The sequence below is a fragment of the Eumetopias jubatus genome, unplaced genomic scaffold (genome assembly GCF_037043125.1).
Source record: "Eumetopias jubatus isolate StellerSeaLion01/CBP00866 unplaced genomic scaffold, mEumJub1_p1.0 scaffold_8, whole genome shotgun sequence".
Classification (NCBI taxonomy): Eukaryota; Metazoa; Chordata; class Mammalia; order Carnivora; family Otariidae; genus Eumetopias; species Eumetopias jubatus.
In genome coordinates this window covers 48,209,182-48,228,553 of record NW_028274814.1, presented here as the reverse complement: position 1 = coordinate 48,228,553, position 19,372 = coordinate 48,209,182, and the positions used below count along the sequence as shown (strand labels likewise).

Sequence of the window (19,372 nt, the reverse complement as noted above, 5' to 3'; positions counted from 1 at the left end):
CCAGGTACTAACTCCAGTACGTTTACCTGCAGGACTCTGTCAAGCATCTGGTTTTCTGCGTTTTTGTTTCCTTCTGTTTAGGGTTGTGAATTTGAGGTGGGGGTGGTGACTGGAGCTGGTGATATCGAAGATTAAGCTCTCTAGTTGTGGTTTCTCTTGTTTACATTTCTGCTTGACTGGATATATGTCAGTTGTACCTAGATACTCTGAATAGATTTTTTTGTTGTTGTTGAGATTCGGTGACTTTTAAAGTCGTAATAGGCTGAAAGAAAGTGTTGCTTATAATACCTGGAAGTTAATCGACCTTTTGGGTACAGAACTCTGTTTGGTGACAGCCACAGTAAAAGGACCTCACAAGTTTCTGTACTGGTCGCCAGCATCATTAGCCTGCAAGTATATGACCCGATTCCAGCCCCTATGAGGTTGTGTGGTGAGTCACCTCAATGCGTTGAGGCCTGCCCAGTTTAACAGGAAGGAGGGAAGGAGCAGGCAGGGAGCGGCCGTTTTTGGAATGGCTGAGTGTTCTAACTGCGGGCGCAGATACCCTGTCCTGAGCTGCCTTTCTCCCCTGTGGGTGCGGTCTCTGCCCTATTGGCTCACTTCTTTCCCTCCTCCCTCCCACTGAGAGTAAGGGAAGGGCTGGATTACACATGCCTAATCGCTTTATAAAATAAGGTTGACCTAGTTCCACAGAAACTCAGAGCCCCTTTAACTATTTAGAGATACCAACTAAAGAAATGGAAATTCATTGCAGAAATTATTGTTTCCCCCTTTCACTGGCTGAGGAAGGGAAGCTTTTTCATAGGCAGATATTTAGAGGCACATGTCTCATGCAGCATAATATCTTCTTAACCTTTTAATGCATCATCAGGGAATGTGTAGGGAAGAGTGAGATATGAATGGTGTGATGGGGGAAAATATTAAATAAATATCAGAGATACAGTGCAGGGGTAGGAATTTCTCCTACCCGCTCTCTGTACTTTCCCCACCAGGCTGTATCTTTAGGTCTTCAGCTAAATCGCTAACCAGCCTCATGTTTCCTTATGCCTAAAATGGGGGGAGGTGGGGAAGAGGCCAGATTATGATTATCAGTAATGTTTCATTCCTGAGATAATTTTGTGTATTCCATCAGAAAGTATCCTTCTTGGGGTGGCTGGGTGATAGACATTGGGGAGGGTATGTGCTATGGTGAGCGCTGTGAATGGTGCAAGACTGTTGAATCACAGACCTGTACCCCTGAGACAAATAATACGTTATATGTTAAAAAAAAAAAAAAAGATAATAGGAAGGGAGAAATGAAGGGGGGGAAATCGGTGGGGGAGACGAACCATGAGAGACGATGGACTCTGAGAAACAAACTGAGGGTTCTAGAGGGGAGGGAGGTGGGAGGAATGGGTTAGCCTGGTGATGGGTATTAAGGAGGGCATGTACTGCATGGAGCACTGGGTGTTATACGCAAACAATGAATCATGGAACACTGCATCGAAAACTAATGATGTAATGTATGGTGATTAACATAACATAATAAAAAAAAGTATCCTTCTGGCATTTTTAAATTCCTTTTTTTCTATTCTTCATCATCCTTCCACTCCTTCATATATTTTACAATTCCTCTTGAGGTTACCAGTTTCTCTTGTCCATAGAAACCTCTCTATGTGAAATGTGTATTTGTGTCTTTACGTAAGATTTCATGAAGGCATTTCCCCCCCACCACTGATGGAGGTTCAGTCTGAATCTTAGGTACTTAATAGTTTGAGGGAACTAATAGTATCCAGTATTATGATCAGGTTGTAACAAAACTGTGTATATTACCTAAGCATTCTGTTGAATCCACCTATCAAGAAGAATTTCAAAAGATAACATGAATCAAGACAATAATGTGGAACATAGTTTTACAGTGTTTTTTGTTTGTTTTGGAGATCCGGGTTAGTGGGAGAATGATAATTTAAAAAAGTAATAATATATACAATAAACTTGAAAGATGAAATCTGTGGCCAATATTGATGTATACTTCATTTAGAATTTTCTGTTATCGACAGACTGCCATCAAGAAGAATAACCCACGGAAATATCTGCGCAGTGTAGGAGATGGAGAAACTGTAGAGTTTGATGTGGTTGAAGGAGAAAAGGTGAGAGAATATTGTGGCTGGGTATCAAAGTGTGCAGGCACATGGTTTTCTTGCATAATAAATGGTTTCTCGGCCCCTTTTGAATTGATGTTACTTTGTTTTTGACAGGAGGAAGTGACTTTTTTAAGTAGAAAATTTTTGATTATTGAATATCATTATAAACGTTCTTTGACTTGTTATAAAAGGGCATTTTAATTTCTCATTTAATAAATGGTGAACCCTGTTCAACTATGGAGGGAGAAGCTAATTTTTCGAAATTTAAAGGAGATACTTTATTTTGGTACCAAATATATATTCAAGTATAGATTAAAATTTAACTTTTGTAGTATTTTTTTTTAAAGTAATCTCTGTATCCAACATGGGGCTCGAACTCACGACCCCAAGATCAAGAGTTACATGCTTTACCAGCTGAGCCAGCCAGGCACCCATAACTTGCATAGTATTAAAAATAGATAAAAGTTGCTTTGGGGAAGATTTCCTTTTTATAAGCATAAAATTTTCATGCTGTGATTTGTAAGCACTTCTGCACAAATAATACACATTAAAGAATGTTTTAACCTCAATAAAAGAAGATTCAAAATTCTTTTTTTCTTTAAAGATTTTATTTATTTATTTGAGAGATAGAGCACATGAGAGGGGGGAGGGTCAGAGGGAGAAGCAGACTCCCTGCCGAGCAGGGAGCCTGATGCGGGACTCGATCCAGGGACTACAGGATCATGACCTGAGCCGAAGACAGTCGCTTAACCAACTGAGCCACCCAGGCGCCCCAAATTCTTTTTAAAAGAGTTATTTATTTATTTGAGAAGAGAGAGAGAGGGAGAAGCAGACTCCCCACTGAGCAGGGAGCCTGATACAGGGTTTGATTCTAGGACCCTGGGATCATGACCTGAGCCGAAGGAAGATGCTTAACCAACTGAGCCACACAGGCACCCCAAGAAGATTCAAATTTTTAAAAAAGATTTATTTATTTGAGAGAAAGAGCATGTGCGTGCACACACTCGAGGGGGAGGGAAGGCAGGGGGGCGAGGGAGAGAATCTCAGAGAATCCCTGCTGAGCGTGGAGCCTATTGCGGGGCTCAGTCTCATACCCTGAGATCGTGTCCTGAGCCAAAATCAGTAGTCAGACTCTTGACCAACTGAGCCACCCAGGCGCCCCGAAAGAAGATTCAAATTTAACATAATCATTGTATTTTCTCTTTGGCTTGGGTTTTGGAAAGCCAGGGGCGTCTTCGTAGACTGAGTAACAACTTTGTTCAGATGAAGAACAATACAAGAAGCTAATTGATCATCTTGAAATAAATCTACAGAACTTTTGTTTTATACTGTTATATATTATTCCAACATTAGTAATGTCCTTTATGCTTTGTTATAGATATCTGTAAATAGAGTCTGTTATAGATATCAGTAAAACAATCTAGAATAAGAATAAAAACATTTTAAAACCACATATGATATAACTGCCATGGAAGCTTGTGGCAGCTGAACTAGAAACTGAGTGAATGACTGACTGACTACTGTGCATGTGCTCTTTGCACATACATACACACCATTCCGTGGTCCACATTCTTTTTTTTTTTTTTTTTAAGATTTTATTTATTTATTTGACAGAGAGAGACACAGCCAGAGAGAGAACAGAAGCAGGGGGAGAGGGAGAGGGAGAAGCAGGCTTCCCGCGGAGCAAAGAGCCCAATGCGGGGCTCGATCCCAGGACCCTGGGATCATGACCTGAGCTGAAGGCAGACGCTTAACGACTGAGCCACCCAGGCGCCCCCGTGGTCCACATTCTTAATAGCTCTCAAGCTGTTCTGTTAAAAGAGAAAAAGTCACTGCATTTAATAGAGAAATTTAAATGATTTCTTTACCAATGTGATCCCTAGGCTGTCTTGCAAATCTGGAGTTTGAAATCATCCACCAGCAAATGCTGACCTGTAATGGTTTCTGTTTTCCCATTGAACCCTTTAAATCTTGTGTTGCCAGGTTATTTTTACCTCTGTATGTTTTCAGAACTTGAGGTTTTACAAATTGGTGTAGAGTGTGATATAGACTCTTGAATCTCTTGTCTCAATTTTTTATATTTTTGAAGCATTGTTTTACCTGTCCACATGAGAATAAGGATGGTAAGTCTGTCTCAAGGATCAGAAGAAGGTCTAAAGTGGCACTACATTTGTGGAAACCTATGTCTTGCTAAATCAAGGACCTTCTTTTCTGTTGCTGCCAAGTTGGGAGGCTTCCCTCTCAATAACTCTGTGCCGTACAGAGCCACTTGGGCCTGTGAATAGCTCTTCTCTTAGTGTCTCTTAGAATCATACAGGTTTCAACATTTTTCTTTTTTTGTTTATTTTTTTTATTATTAGGTTATGTTAATCACCATACATTACATCATTAGTTTTGGATGTAGTGTTCCATGATTCATTGTTTGTGTATAACACCCAGTGCTCCACGCAGAACGTGCCCTCCTTAATACCCATCACCAGGCTAACCCATCCCCCCACCCCTCTCCCCTCTAAAGCCCTCAGTTTGTTTTTCAGAGTCCATCGTCTCTCATGGTTCATCTCCCCCTCTGATTTCCCCCCCTTCATTCTTCCTTTTTTTAATAAAGATTTTATTTGAGACAGAGAGAGAGAGAGAGCACGAGGCAGGGGGAGGGGCAGAGAGAGGGAGAAGCAGGCTCCCCCACTGAGGAGGGAGCCAGACTCAGGGCTCAACCCCAGAACCCTGGGATCATGACCCAAGCTGAAGGCAGACACTTAACTGACTGAGCCACCCAGGCATCCAGTTTCAACATTATTCTAAGACGATAATGCCTCAGTTATTTTCCACTGGGGAACATTCTTCCTGGTCTAGCATTATTTCTTTTATAATAGCATTACATTTACCAGTTTATGTTCTTAAAGAGGTACATCCTGCTCTTGAACTTAGTATAACCAAACAAGAAGGAAAAGTTTAGGTTGTATGAGCAAAGAAACTACATTGTAATCAGTACACCAAGCACCTCGCTCACCTTATTAATACCTGGGTGTATTTTTGATGTCATGATAGGAATTGTGAGTACATTCTGCCAGTCTTTAACATTCTGACTGTCCAAGACTGGTTTTTTTGGGGGTGGAGGTGGGGGGTTAGTTCAGCTTCTTTTAATTTTGAGGCCATCTTTGTCCATTTTCTTTCTCAGGGTGCAGAAGCAGCCAATGTGACTGGACCAGATGGAGTTCCCGTAGAAGGGAGCCGTTATGCTGCTGATCGGCGCCGTTATAGACGTGGCTATTATGGCAGACGCCGTGGACCTCCCCGTAATGTATGTTGTCTCTTTTCCTAAACAGCGATTGAAAAAATTGTCATGTCTAAAATTAAGTGTACATACTTGGAGCAGATAGATGTATCTTCTCTTAGAGGCACAAAATGATTTTTTTTTTTTTTTGGTTGGGAAATTTTTAGTGTCTAGCATTTTTCTTTTGCTAAAAGTCTCTCTGGACACTTGCCATTCAGAAGTTGTATCAGTTTGTACGAATTTGGCTGCAAGTAACAGACAATTATCTTTCAACAAGAAGACTTAATTAAGATAGGCTGTGCCAGGGTTGTCAAAAGGGCTTTTTCTTTATTTGGCTCTTTTATCTGGCCAGAACCTAGTCATGTGGCATTCCCTGGCAAAGGGGAATGGGATTTCCATGATTGGTATAAACCTGTTGTTCATCTCTTGGCACTGGCACTGTTGACCTCTAAGAAAATAAGGGTTTGGTTGGCAAGGGAGAATGAGGAATAGCTTGGGAATAGGCAAAAAATAGTACTGACCACAGAAATACTAATTTGTCTTGACTAAGTAACTATTTTATTTAGCATAGCATTTTCCCGTTATTTTAAAGTAAAGAAGCAGTAAGTAATTCTCCAGATTTTTAGTTTTTTAGATCGGTAGCAATCCTGGTGAAAGGGTTTACAACCAAGTCTGTCTTACAGCTTACTTAGAAGGCTCAATTTAAAGTACTCTGAAGGCACCTAAAAAGAATCCCATTCATTTGCGGTCATGAGGATCCCATTAAATTTGAGTCATTTTTTGATGTTTCTAGAATTAGTACATGGGATTGGCACTATAGAATAAAACTGAAGATGCTTTGTGAGCACTAGATTGTGGTTGTGTATATTATCCAAGGAAACCTTTTGAAAAATCTCATCAGAATAAAATGTGTGCAGAATGAGAATGATTTATCCCTATGCTTTGGTAGGTTTATATCTTTCTGCTTACCTTAATGCTTTCCTTCTTCATTCTGTCATCTTAACACCCTGCCCAAATTGGTTTTTATCAGATACCTGTTGACATTTTATTTTTCTGTTTCTGTATTTTTCTTTTCTTTTCTCTCTCTCTTTTTTAATTTTACTGGTCTCTATTTTATTTCTATTTTTTTAAAGTTTTTAATTCCCAGTTAGTTAACATACAGTGTTATGTAAGTTTCAGGTGTACAATATAGTAATTCAACACTTTGAAACATCACCCAGTGCTCAATACGACGAGTGCACTCCTTAATCCCCATCATCTATTTCATCCATCCTCCCTGCCCCCCTCCCCTAGTTCTACTATTTTTTACCCATATTTTGCTTATCCTATTTGATTTTTAATAAAAACCTGTGCAGGGGGTAGGGAGTAGGAATGAGCTACTACAACATTTATTATATCAAGTTAACTGTCAAATTCATTAGATTCACAGTACTCCAGTTTTGATGGCAGTTGACTCTTGGATAATATATGTTTGAATTGTGTGGGTGCCCTTAACCTGCAGATATTTTTGGTGAATACAGTACAGTAATGTAAATGTATTTCCCTTATGATTTTCTTAAAAACACTATCTTTTCCATAGCTTACTTTACTGTAAGAATATAGTAGATCATATATATAACATATAAAGTGGGTGTTGATTGACTCTGTGTTATTATTAGGCTTCCAGGCAACCATAGGCTTTTAGTTAAATTTTTGGGAAGTTAAAAGTTATACATGGATTTTTGACTGCATGGGGGTTGGCACCCCTAACCTTCACATTGTTCAAGGGCCAACTGTATTTTGATTACTAGGTTAAGTCAGAAGTAAAAGTGGTAGGAAAACTTTAGTGAGAAATTTTTTTTTTTTTAAGATTTTATTTCTTTATTTGTCAGAGAGAGATAGAGAGCGAACACACAAGCAGGGGGACTGGCAGGCAGAGGGAGAAGCAGGATCCCCACTGAGCAAGGAGCCCAATGTCCAGGACTCTGGGATCATGACCTGAGCTGAAGGCAGACACTTAACCGACTGAGCCACCCAGGCGTCCCAGGAAATTTTTCTTTAAAGACTTTTCTCCTTAGCTAGAAAGAGCATGTTTGGCAATGGCAATGCCGTTATTCTTATTTTATAAAACTCTTAATGATTTGGCTGTATAAAACTCAAAAAAGATACAGAAAAGCCTAATAAGAATAATTTATGCAGTCTCACACTTACTATTTTGGTGTATATTTTCTACGCTAATATGTTTTTATATAGTTGGACATTGTGTCTGATGCAGGTTTTATGAAGTGTAGAATGGCTTGATTTTTCTGAAATTAGACTAGTTGAGGCTATAGTTGAAACTTTTCCGCTTTTGGGAATTTAGTTGCCCATGTGGTTGGTTCTGGAGGGTTCTAAATCTTAAATATCCTCACTTCCAAAAGAAATAGATCATTATTTTATTAGTTTTTAATTTATTCATTTTTGAAAACTATAGTTACTTCTCTTGACTACCTTTGGCATTTGCTTATCTATATCCTTTAAGATTTGATATAAATTCTTTGAGGGATGTTTGGATGTTTTTTAATATAAAGTATCAGTATGTGATATGGTAGCTAAAATGTAAGAAAAAATCTAAGGCCAGTAGTTTCCTTTGTTAATAAGGCCTATATTTAGAAACTGCCTGTATCTTTTACTTACTACTATAAAAGTGCAATTAAAACTTTATTGTAAAACATATGAAAAGAATCATGCCATAAGTCAGCGGTTCTCAAACTTTTTGGTTTTTGGACCCACTTATATGCTTAAATTTTTTTTTTTAAGGTTTTGTTTATTTATTTATTTGACAGAGAGAGAGAGAAGAAGCAGGGGGAGAGGGAGAGGGAGAAGCTGGCTCCCCACTGAGCAGGGAGCCCCACATGGGGCTCGATCCCAGGACCCTGGGATCATGACCCGAGCCAGAGGCAGATGCTTAACTGACTGAGCCACCCAGGTGCCCCTATATGCTTAAATGTTATTGACGATCCCAGAGTTTTTGTTTATGTGTGTTTATATCTATTAATATTATATTAGCAATGAGAGCAGCCATTTAAAAGATAATTGATTTAAAATAAACTCATTACACAAATATAAGTAACATTTTTTAATGAAAACTGTTTTTAAATTGAGTGAGAAGAGATGTTGCTTTATATTTTTGCAAATCTCTGATATTTGGTTTAATAGAAGCCAGCTGGATTTTCATATCTCATTCTGCATTTAGTCAGCTAAGAGGCTACGTGTCCTTGTAGCTTTTGGTGCCCCTCCACATGTGCATGAGAGAATAAGAGGGGAAAAGGCAAATATTGTCTTAGTAGCGTTACAAGAATGTTGGAATTCAGTACCAGCCCCCCACTCGGAAGGGTTTTCCGAGACCCTGTCCACACTTTGAGAACTGCTCCTGGAAGGTCGGACTCTTTAGGACAAACCTGTTGAGAACACCACAAAGTATTTTTTTTTTTCTTGTTTTGTCCTGATTTTGCCCCCAGTGGATGGCAAATGTTGGGAGATACACATTTGGCGGAGCTAACTAATACCAACCTTGTAGTTGGGTTTTTTTGGGTGGTTAATCAACAGATAGTCACCAGTTCTGATTAGATGACTACTAAATTCATTATGGATTGATTGCTCTTGCTTTTCTCCTTCTTGATATTTTATCTGCACAGATCTACTTTGATCTTAATGTAGTTTATCCCAGGTAATCACATGATAACCTGGGTTAAATGCATTCTGTCTTTATAATAGAAGGGATTATTCTTTTGGGGGAGATTTTTTTTTTTTTCTTTTGGTGATAGTCATCCTAAGCAGTATTCTTTGGTTCTGTCCTTGCTGAAACTTCTTCTGAATCTCTGTTTCTTTGCTTGCTAGTACGCTGGGGAGGAGGAGGAGGAAGGGAGCGGCAGCAGTGAAGGATTTGAGCCCCCTGCCACTGACGGGCAGTTCTCTGGGGCCCGGAGTCAGCTGCGCCGCCCCCAGTATCGCCCTCAGTACCGGAGGCGGTTCCCGCCTTACCACGTGGGACAGACCTTTGACCGCCGCTCACGGGTCTTTCCCCATCCCAACAGAATGCAGGTAAAATTGCACCTGGGACTTGTCTTCAGCAGTCCTCACCCCTCCGTCCTTCCTCTGCCTTCTCTTCCTCCTCCTCCTCCAACACCAGCCGCCGGGAGTCAAACCTTGTTTGTGGCTTCCTGATGCCACAGAAGCTGAGGCAAGGCCTTTAGGATGCTTTTTCTGAGCAGCCATTCTCATAACAGAACCAAAAGCATAACCACAGGAGCCATGCCTGTAATTGGCCACCCTGGTGAATAGTGTACCGTTTAAAGCAGAGAGACAGATGGTTATGCATTAAGAGCTAGAACTCTGAAGTCAGCAGACCTGGATTTGAATCTTGCCTCTGCTACTTGACTCTGTGAGCTTTCGAGAAAACCAATTTAATCCTCATCTGTTAACTGGGGGATAATAAGAAGGGGTACCTCTTCCATGGATTTATGATGATTAAATCGAGGGTGAAGATTTTAGCACGCTCCTCAGGATAGATAAAATCTCTATTAAGTCTTGAATTTTTATGAGATGGCATCGATTATTAAGAAAACCTAACGTAGACGTGGTGACCGTTGGTTAGTTACTGATTCTCCTTTTTTTCCTGAAGAATACTGATATAGCTATTGTGAACCTGACCTATAATTAATAAACTTGTACCAACTTCATAATTCCCAGGAAACTTGGAAGACTTGGGGGATAGGGTATCAGTTTTGTTGTCACTAGCTATAAATTTTCCCTCTTCGTGTCCTTGGTTTTTGTTTTCTGTTTTTCCACTAAGTGTTTTGACTGAACACTATGTTCAGTCTGTTCGTTGCTACCCATCTCCTATCCCATCATGCATCACTGTGTTCTTTCTACATTGCTTCTTGTTATTTCCCTTCCACTCTTTAACAGCTGTCCCTGACGAATGTGCTAAAAATAACAAGTAGACTTGCATATATGGAGAGATTGGGTCCGTGAGGCATAGTAGGTTTCTTTAGGGCAGCATTCTGGGCTTCTAGGAAATGAGAACAGGAAGAGTCAGTGAGATTGCAATACACATTTATTTTTAGGGCATTAGTTGTACTTTCCTGAAATAACCTTTCTTAATATTTATTTAGCACGTCTGTATGTATCATTTTTTGAGAACATGATTCTTTTTTCTATATTTTTAAAATAAATTATATTTCATCTTAGGAATTGAAGGTTCAGAACAAATTGATTCTTCACTGCTCTGTAGAGCAACATTTGCACAGGCTGGTTGAAAACTAATTTTGAGAAACATGCTTATTCTGATAATTGCATGGAGTTGTTTTAACTTGAGCTGAATCTCTTACCCATTCCGTATATGAAATAAAAGCTGTCCTTAGATTCCTTCAACATTTTTTCCTTACAATCTTTCTAATACATACCATGTTTGGATGTCCAGTGACTAAAGAAATCTGCTTAAGGCAATCAACAGCATCAAATGAAAATCCCTAAGACTCATCTTTCATACAGCTAGGCTCCTGCAAGGTTGTTAGTGTAATGGCTTAAAAGTATAGAGAGATCTCTAGGATGTTAAAATTACTGGGGTCAAATAGAGAAGTCTTTGCAAACATTTTCTACTACATAGATACTGAAATTTATTGGACACAACAGGGAAAAAATTATAATATACAGGACAATAGTATTTCCCTTATGTACAAAGGACATATATAGCATGATACATCAGTGGCCAAATGGCTTCTATTTTTTTAAAGATATTCTAGCTTAATTTTAATTTAATTTTCACTTGCAAATTAAGTAGAACTGGTTACTGAGCCAATAGCCACTATTTGCATTCTTTGAGAGAAGAGGTATCTGATAGAGAAGAGGGAGTATAAAATATTTGGCACTGACCAAGTGGCAGATGTTTGAAATCAGTGCTCATCCAGTCTTCCCATCCAGTCTTTATAAAATTGGCAGTGGTTTCCATATTTTTGTTGGTGTTACAAATGAAGAGATTTGAGTATTTTTAAAAACTGGCAAACTTTTACCTGAGGTTGCATGGGCAGGAAGTTGTGGAGCTTGATTTAAACTCAGTCTCTTGCCGATGCTCTTCCCCTCTTACCATTCTAGTAAATTCTCATCCTTCATACATGTCAATTGCTGTTTCTGTCTGCTTTTTGTGAATCAGAGTCCCTGGGGAAGAGGCAGCTTGGCTTGTCTGGAGCAGTAAAGGGAGGCTTGTGTGGTTGGGACAGCTGTGAGCGAGGCTGCAAGGGGTCAGAGGTGTGATTAGGGTGGTATCTTAGAGCAGATCCAGCCTGCCTGGTAGACTGGTAAGGACTGCCGACCTGCTCTAAATGTGACAAAAAGCCAGTAAAGGGATATAAACAGGGAAGACATATTTAAGAGCTCATGGGACTACTTATGGAAGCTTAGATCACAGGAGACAGGGGTGGAAGTAGGGAGACTAGCTGCTATGATCTCCCCGTGTGGAGCTGGTTATGGCATGGATGAGAATGCTAGCAGTGGAGGTGTTCAAAGTTGCCAGATTTAAAAAAATATTTTAAACCTGGAAGTGATGGCATTTGATAATGGTGTGATGTGTGGTGTGAGGAGTAAAGGATACCTCTGTGGTTTTTGATTTAAACAAATATAGTAAGACTGAAGAAAGATCGGGTTTGGGGGAAAGGTGGAAATCATCTGGAGATCTGCCCCCACCCCACATTAAATGTTACCTGGAGATGTGAAGTAGGCAGAAAAATAAAGCACGGTTGAGAGGGAGAATGTGGCTTGAGTTAGGAGGGTGTCATTTTAGGTAAGGTGGTTGACAAAGTCTTTGGGGTCATATTTGAAAAGAGACCTAAATAAAGTGAGGGAGAGAGTCTTTCAGGCACTGGGAAAGGCCAGGAACAGCAGGGGGAGTGGCAGGGACAGAGGCCCAAGGGGGTCCGGGGGGGTTGGGGGGTGGGAATGAGACTACGTGGAACTTTGGGGTCATAAGAACAAATTAAAAGGCCTGGCAGGGATGGGGTTAACTGTGAAATGAGTGTAGGTTGAAAACTGATCCTAGACCCGAGTCCCTGGGGCACTGACAATGCAAGATGAAGATGAAGAAGGACCAGAGAGGGAGAAGGTATGTCAAGAAGGAAATGCTGCGTTAAATGCTGTTAAGCACGGGAAGCTGTGCTGAGAATTGATGCCTGGGTTTGGTAACTTGGAGGTTAGCGGTCTGGTAAGGGCAAAAGTCTGGTTAGAATGAATTCAAGAGAGCAAAGGGTAAGGAAGAAAAGGTATTATATTCTCCTTTAAGGTTTCTGTGGTGGTAGTGGTGGTGGTTTTCTTTTATATGTATGTCTGTAGAGGAACTCAAATGGGGTAGTAGCTGGAGGAGGGGAGGATATGGGGTCAGGGCAAGGTTTTGGTTTGCTTTGATTTTGTTTTGACATTTAGTGAATTCTCTTCTGGTCTCCCTAACCCTTCCCTCCCCAACAACTTGCTCCTAAAGCCATTATAGAGGGGCAAGTCAAATGTGCTCTACGTTCATACCCCCATAGGCACATGTACCTATGTGTAACTCATACTGTATATGTATATAGATATATATTAGCATGTGTGTGTGCCTTATTTCTGTCTACAGAAATAGACTCTTATTTCAGTCCCTGAAAACAGACACTCCTTAATAACACTGAGCATACCTGGTCCCCAATTTTTCATTCCTAAATACCATGCTCCAATAAAAAGAAGCTCTCTTGGAGAAATGGCTGATTTCAGAGCTGGGCCAGAGAAAGTACAATATGAGCCCGGAACATCTTGTTGTGCCAAAAAGCAAGAAAGTACTCAGAGAATGTTGGAGACATGTCAGGGACACGAGCCAGCTTGAAAGGGTTCCCATTGGCCAGTAATGATAGTAACAGATTATAACTCATTGAATAAAATAGAAAACCATGAGTTTATACAGGTACAAATACATAAATGAATATATTGAGAATTTGATGAGAAGGGAAATATTTACAGACTTTGAAAGGACTTCTCAAAGTCCTCATTAATGACAAAGAGGGAAAGAGTAAATTTACAGAGAAGTAGCCTTGGCAGATACCACCTTAAGTACTTTTGACAGTGCACATTGTCAGTAACGATGCAAACTGAAACCATATGCCATCCAACAGGATGCGATGAGAAGAATGCAGTGTGACTTTTGTGGCTTCTTTGTCAAAGATGCATAAGCTAAATCATGAGGAAACACCAAACAGCCCCAAATTGAATAAAATAACTGGCCTGTAATCTTTAAAAGTGTCAAGGTCATGAAAACCAAGTAAAGATTGAAGAACTGTTCCGGGCAAAGAGACAGCTAAATTCAGTGCATGTTCTGCATGGGTCTTTTTGCTGTCAAGGACATTATTGAACAACTGGTGAAGCTTGAACGGGGCCTGAGGATTAGGTTCTGTACTTCCAACTTTTCTGTAAGTAAAGGATGGGTGCTATTTCAGCCTGTTTGCCTGGATGGAAACGAGGGTGTAGAGAAGAGGGAAAAATCTACAATGAAGGGGAGGAGGGATCGCGAGTCAAAGTGTTCGAGGAGGTGACAGAGGAGTTGGCTTTGGATATGAGCATGGACCACTCACCCAGGGTTAGGAGAGAGGAGAAAATTACAGCAAACGCAGGTATCTGGGCAGATTTGAGCATGAAAGAAAGTGGAAATTCTTTGCTGGCTGCTTCTCTTTTCTTAGTGAGCTAGCGAGAAGTAAGGGATGTTAGTGTTGAGAAAAAGGAAGCTGAGATGTGGCTGTATTGTAAAGAATTTTAGAGATGTGTCTCGTGGGTTTTGTTATTAGTTTTTAGTCGCTTCTTTCTCTGGAAGTTCCACAATAAATGAATTTTATATCCCCAACTTAAAATAAATTTATCATCAGGAAAGTGTAATTTTATTATTTTTTAAAGGTTATACTTAAATAATGCAAAGAGATGAAAGGAAGAAACCAGAGGTGAAGGTGTAGTTAGGAGGTGTGGGAAAACCTTTGAATGTAGAAATCATTAATGGTTGAAGGGATACCCTGTCCGTAGACTGAATAAGTGGGTCTGAGTTTGAAATGTGGAAAAGATTCTCATTGCTCAAATGTAGTATATCATCGTATTTCCTTTTACAATGTAGGGGTTTTTTTGGTAAGAGATGAATGGGACACTTCAAAATGTTAAGTTAGTCTTATAAAATAAGGTGCTCTGTGATAGGCAAAAGACTGTTCTAGTGGAAATAAGGTTTTCTTTGCTATCATTCATGAAGATCTGTATCAGTACACAGTTCACTGTTAAAGTTGACAGTTCTTGGCTTTATAATGAAGCATCTTTTTACTTAAAAATTCTGAATGTAACTGTGGGCTCTATGTGTCTTATATCTGGTAGTATGACATTCATTTTCAGCTCTCACTGCCTTCTTGTAGGCTGGTGAGATTGGAGAGATGAAGGAGGGAGTCCCAGAGGGGGCACAACTTCAGGGACCCGTTCATCGAAATCCAACTTACCGCCCAAGGTACCGGAGGTAGGTGACATTTTTCACTAACGACCAGTTGAAGCACTTGTGAGCAATAGTACAGTGGATGAGACTATTGTGGGCCTATTTTATGGATTTGTAATATAATTAGAAGAAGTGGCTGCATCCTAAGTTTCGGGGGAACTCTGCAGTATGCTTTCAGATGGCCGTGGGATATTTTCCCCCCACCTAACAAAATATTTAGGTATCTCTGTACCAGACTATTATTTGTATTTGTTAACTTTCATATGGTGTGAATTAATATTTAATTTTTTATTATATTTAATGAAATAAACAGTAAATTAATTGATGGGTAATTCAGTGGTAGAGCTACAAATGGAGGAAGAAGTGAGTGCCAAGAAGATATTTGGGATACTGAATTGCGAAAACCAAGGCAATGTAGGTGGTAAGTCAGGCTACAGATCAGATTGTGTTTAAATTCCCACCTTGTACCTGTGTCTCCTTTTGGAGGTTCCTGGACTGTCAGACTTAAGTTACCAGGTCTCTAAGATGGACACTAAAGAGTATTTTACAATTTCTAAAAGTACTAATGAATCTAAGATAATGGCACATGGTACAGTCTGCCCTCAGTAAACACGAGACATTATTACTACCAGTGACGTTCATATTAGTGAAGGAATAGGTTATTTGTGCTTTATCCCTTGTGAAGACTGAATTGGGCTAGACTCCATAAAATCCTTTTAAAGCTCTTTGTATCATAAGCCTTTCTGTTCCTCTCCCTGGTCCTTGATGTAAGTGAAAAAAGTAGACCTTCACTCCTGATTGACATTTTTACCACCTTGAGGTTTGGCAATATGGGTTTATTGAAAGGAGGGTAAGTCTATTATTTTGGGAAAGGATTTGTACCACTTTGTGTCCTTTTTCCTCACAAGATTCATTCCAGTTTTAGACATAATCACTCCTAATGATTAATTACTAAGGACTTTCAAAAATAAGACACTTCATAGAAATGTCTTAATGAAAACAGAAAGGGGAGAGTGGTATATGTAGATTGCAGCTCTCTCAATCCCTGGCTGCACGATCATGGGAAAATTATACCTGATCTTTGTTGACCTATAAAAAGCAGAATTCCCTGTGGTTCAACCAAATACCCTCTCTACACTACTCTTGGTTTTCTCACTATAAATCCAACTTCCAGAATTAGCATGGAGATGAAATATTTGACACAAAAACATCCCCAGCACAGGCTCTGGCACAGAGTAATGTTAGTTTTCCCCCATGTTTAATCCCCTAGTCTCCACTAAACTGTTCGAGGAGAGCAGATACCAGACAAGACTTTTCTTTTTAAATCTTCCTGTCCTCGGTGCCTGCCAGGTGCCTGCCAGGATCATGCTATGTGTCCAGTGTATATTCGTTCACTATAAATAGGTATTCAGATGAAGAGGGGAAAATAGTGGAAAAATAAGTTCGTTTGTTGGTTTTTTTTTCACAAAAATCTCTCTTCCATTTACTGCATTAGCCTGTGTATAATTCTAGCTATAAATACCGATCACTTAATCTTAAAAAATAAAGATTATTCTTGAGGCCCCCTGTCCTGTTGCACTTGTGCTCTTTTTTTTTTTGTCGTGTTCTCTGCTCTAGAGGCCCTCCTCGCCCCCGACCTGCCCCAGCTGTTGGTGAGGCTGAAGATAAAGAGAACCAACAAGCGGCCAATGGTCCAAACCAGCCATCTGCTCGCCGTGGATACCGGCGCCCCTACAACTATCGGCGTCGCCCCCGTCCTCCTAATGCTCCTTCACAAGATGGCAAAGAGGTAAATTCAGACAGCCAGAGGGGGATGTTGCCAGACCATCCTTAGTCATGTCAGACCCTATTTAGTATTCCATCCTAAGAGTGCTTTGATAACCTGGTAACTGACGATGATAGAGCATTTTATATAAAATGTTATTTATAGTAACATTCATAGGTATTTTATATCTAACAGTATGTATTTCATATAAATGATAATATATTTTTAATATATAATATTTTGCTGAAGATCTATATCTATATATGTTATGGAGAGAGAATGCCCTGTACATAACACAAACCCAATATTTGAATTCAACTAATTAACATTCTCTGAAAGAATTATGCATACTAATGGACATTCAGAATTAAAATGTTTAGGGCTCTCTGAACAAAGGACAGCATTTAGAGAGGAGCCTCTCTAAGCACGTATTGAAAGCAATTGGGTATCAGAGACTTTTTGTTATGGAGAGTGGTGCTGTTTAGTTGCCATTTATGGGCCTTTCTTCTGTGGTACTAATTTTTGACTCCTACTTAAGAATAGTTGATTTTGCACAGTGATTTACCTTCATAAGCAGCAAGTTTCTAACTTTTGAGACCTTTTATCCTTGAACTTTCCATTGTCATCTGGATCAGTTTCTGATTTGTGGTTTTGTTTCGTGTTTTAGACCAAGGCAGGCGAAGCGCCATCTGAGAACCCCGCTCCAGCCACCGAGCAGAGCAGTGCTGAGTAACACCAGGCTCCCCAGGCACCTTCACCATCGCCAGGTAAGAGCTCCCCAGGCTTGAGTTGATATTTTAAGTATTGTTGACTTCTAACCTGAACTAGTTCTGTGGTTCCTCTGGGCCAACCTTTAATCTCCTTTAGGATCTTGGAGAGAGAGTCGTTTTAATGCTTAAGTATGGGATTTGACCTTATTTCACTAGGCTTTTGGGGGTGTAAACATCAAATTTTTTTTAAATTTTTTTTAATACAATTTTTAATACTAACACGTCTTCAGAAAACTGAAAGTTTTACTTTTGTGACACCTAGTAGCCAGTTTGAACGCGATTGCTGTACAGAATAAACTTGAGAGTTTTTTTCTTCCCTTTGATAACCAACAGAATTTATTTTGAGGCAGTGCAGCATAATGTGTGAGAGCCAAGAGGTTTCTGTACTCAGTGCAGGATCTCCTGCTCATTTGCTGGATGCTACCGAGTGGTTTGTTTATCCTCTACCTCAGCAATGTCTGCTGCTGATAAAACAGGGATACCAACTAGACTACCTCACTAGGGTTGTTGTAGAGATTTATGAGAGAACAGGTATGAAGTGCTTGAACAGGGCGTGGTAAAGCACAACCTCTGGGTGAAGTTCAGCTTGCTGTCTTTACTGGTGTTGGAAAATTTATGTAGGTAAAAATATAACTAGAAAGACTGACCCAATTGTGAAGCCACTCTTAGAGGAATTTAGAAGCCATAGTTGTTTTCATTCTGGGTTTTTTAGCTAGTAACTCCTGGGACTTAAATTTTTGAGTATTTCTTGGTTGTTGCCCTTTTCATTAAATAAAGAATTAGCTTTTAGTTAAAAGAGGTTGTTAAACTCATAGCCTGCTGTCAGGTAGACATTTGCTATGCTGGGAATATTGTATTTTATCTCTGGGTTTTGTGGACAATATATCATAAAATTAAGCTCCCTATTTAAATTTGCTTGCATTAACTGACTTAGAATTGTTTCAGTCATTTGGCTGTAACCTACTTAGTAACATTATTTCTAGGTCTTGTAAGGAAGTAATCCAAAATACAGGCAAACAAATATTTCTACTATCTATAATCTAACATTGGGAAGGGGCTCAATTTGGGGGTATATTCATGTTAGGAAATATTGTACAGCCACTAAAATGATTATGAAGAATAAGTGAGGCTGTAGTTTCACTTATTTGAGAAGGCTTCATGATGGTAATTTTATATAGTTTTATAAAATTTTTTACTACCATGTACTGAATGTTCTGGTTTATAATAAAAATGTTTTATTAAATGTATAGTTTACAAATCTATAGATGCAAGGATAGATTCCGTTTAGAACTTCTGAAATACTGTTTTTTGAATTAACATTTTTGCCTTTTTATTCTTTAACTTTTGGTCATTTTGTCACTCTTGGTTTTAATTTTTTCCAGGTGACCTAAAGAATTAATGACCATTAAAAAAAATAAAGCATAAAGCAGACCATGACCTTAACCAACACCAAAGAAACATCCAAGCAATAATGTGGAAGACTGATAACCAAGATGTGGACATTAGAATGTTTACTATTATTCTTCATGAAACAGACAACTACAAAAGGAAAAAGTCAGCCAGTTTTTCTAGCAAGCTGAGATCCCGGGAATGCCTGCACAAAAGACAGGAGAGCAACCTCCCCAGTTTCAGCAACCACTAGGTTTATATTTTTTTCCTGGTTTTTACTGTTTTGGTAATATGAATTGAAAGAAGAAATATTAATAACCACATGGGGAGAACCCCAACCAAAGAAATCTGAAATATATAGTAAATGCTTTTTTTTTCCTTTTTTGTTCATTTTGGATGCTGGTGCTAAACTTCCAAGTGTCGTGATTTAAAAAGAAATTTTATGCCCGTATTTATTTCTAGGATGAGGGGAGGATAACATTTTTGCTTTCTTATGTGACTCTTTAAAAATGTGCAGTATGAAGTTCCTCAAAAATAAAATTTTTACCCTTGAAAGGAAAA

At 39.3% G+C, this 19,372-nt stretch overlaps 1 protein-coding gene across 2 annotated transcripts in view; it reads left to right on the top strand.

Moving 5' to 3' along the window:
• YBX3 (Y-box binding protein 3) overlaps window positions 1-19,372 on the top strand; it is a 26,063-nt gene extending 6,691 nt beyond the window's left edge. Inside the window, exons 4-10 of one of the 2 annotated variants that reach the window (XM_028119749.2) lie at window positions 2,040-2,129; window positions 5,299-5,421; window positions 9,253-9,456; window positions 14,814-14,911; window positions 16,505-16,676; window positions 17,320-17,419; window positions 18,805-19,372. In XM_028119749.2, the coding sequence (XP_027975550.2) occupies window positions 2,040-2,129; window positions 5,299-5,421; window positions 9,253-9,456; window positions 14,814-14,911; window positions 16,505-16,676; window positions 17,320-17,385 (753 nt within the window). In that variant the 3' untranslated portion in view covers window positions 17,386-17,419; window positions 18,805-19,372. The remainder of the gene's footprint in view (window positions 1-2,039; window positions 2,130-5,298; window positions 5,422-9,252; window positions 9,457-14,813; window positions 14,912-16,504; window positions 16,677-17,319; window positions 17,420-18,804) is intronic. The other variant, XM_028119750.2, reaches the window with a different exon arrangement.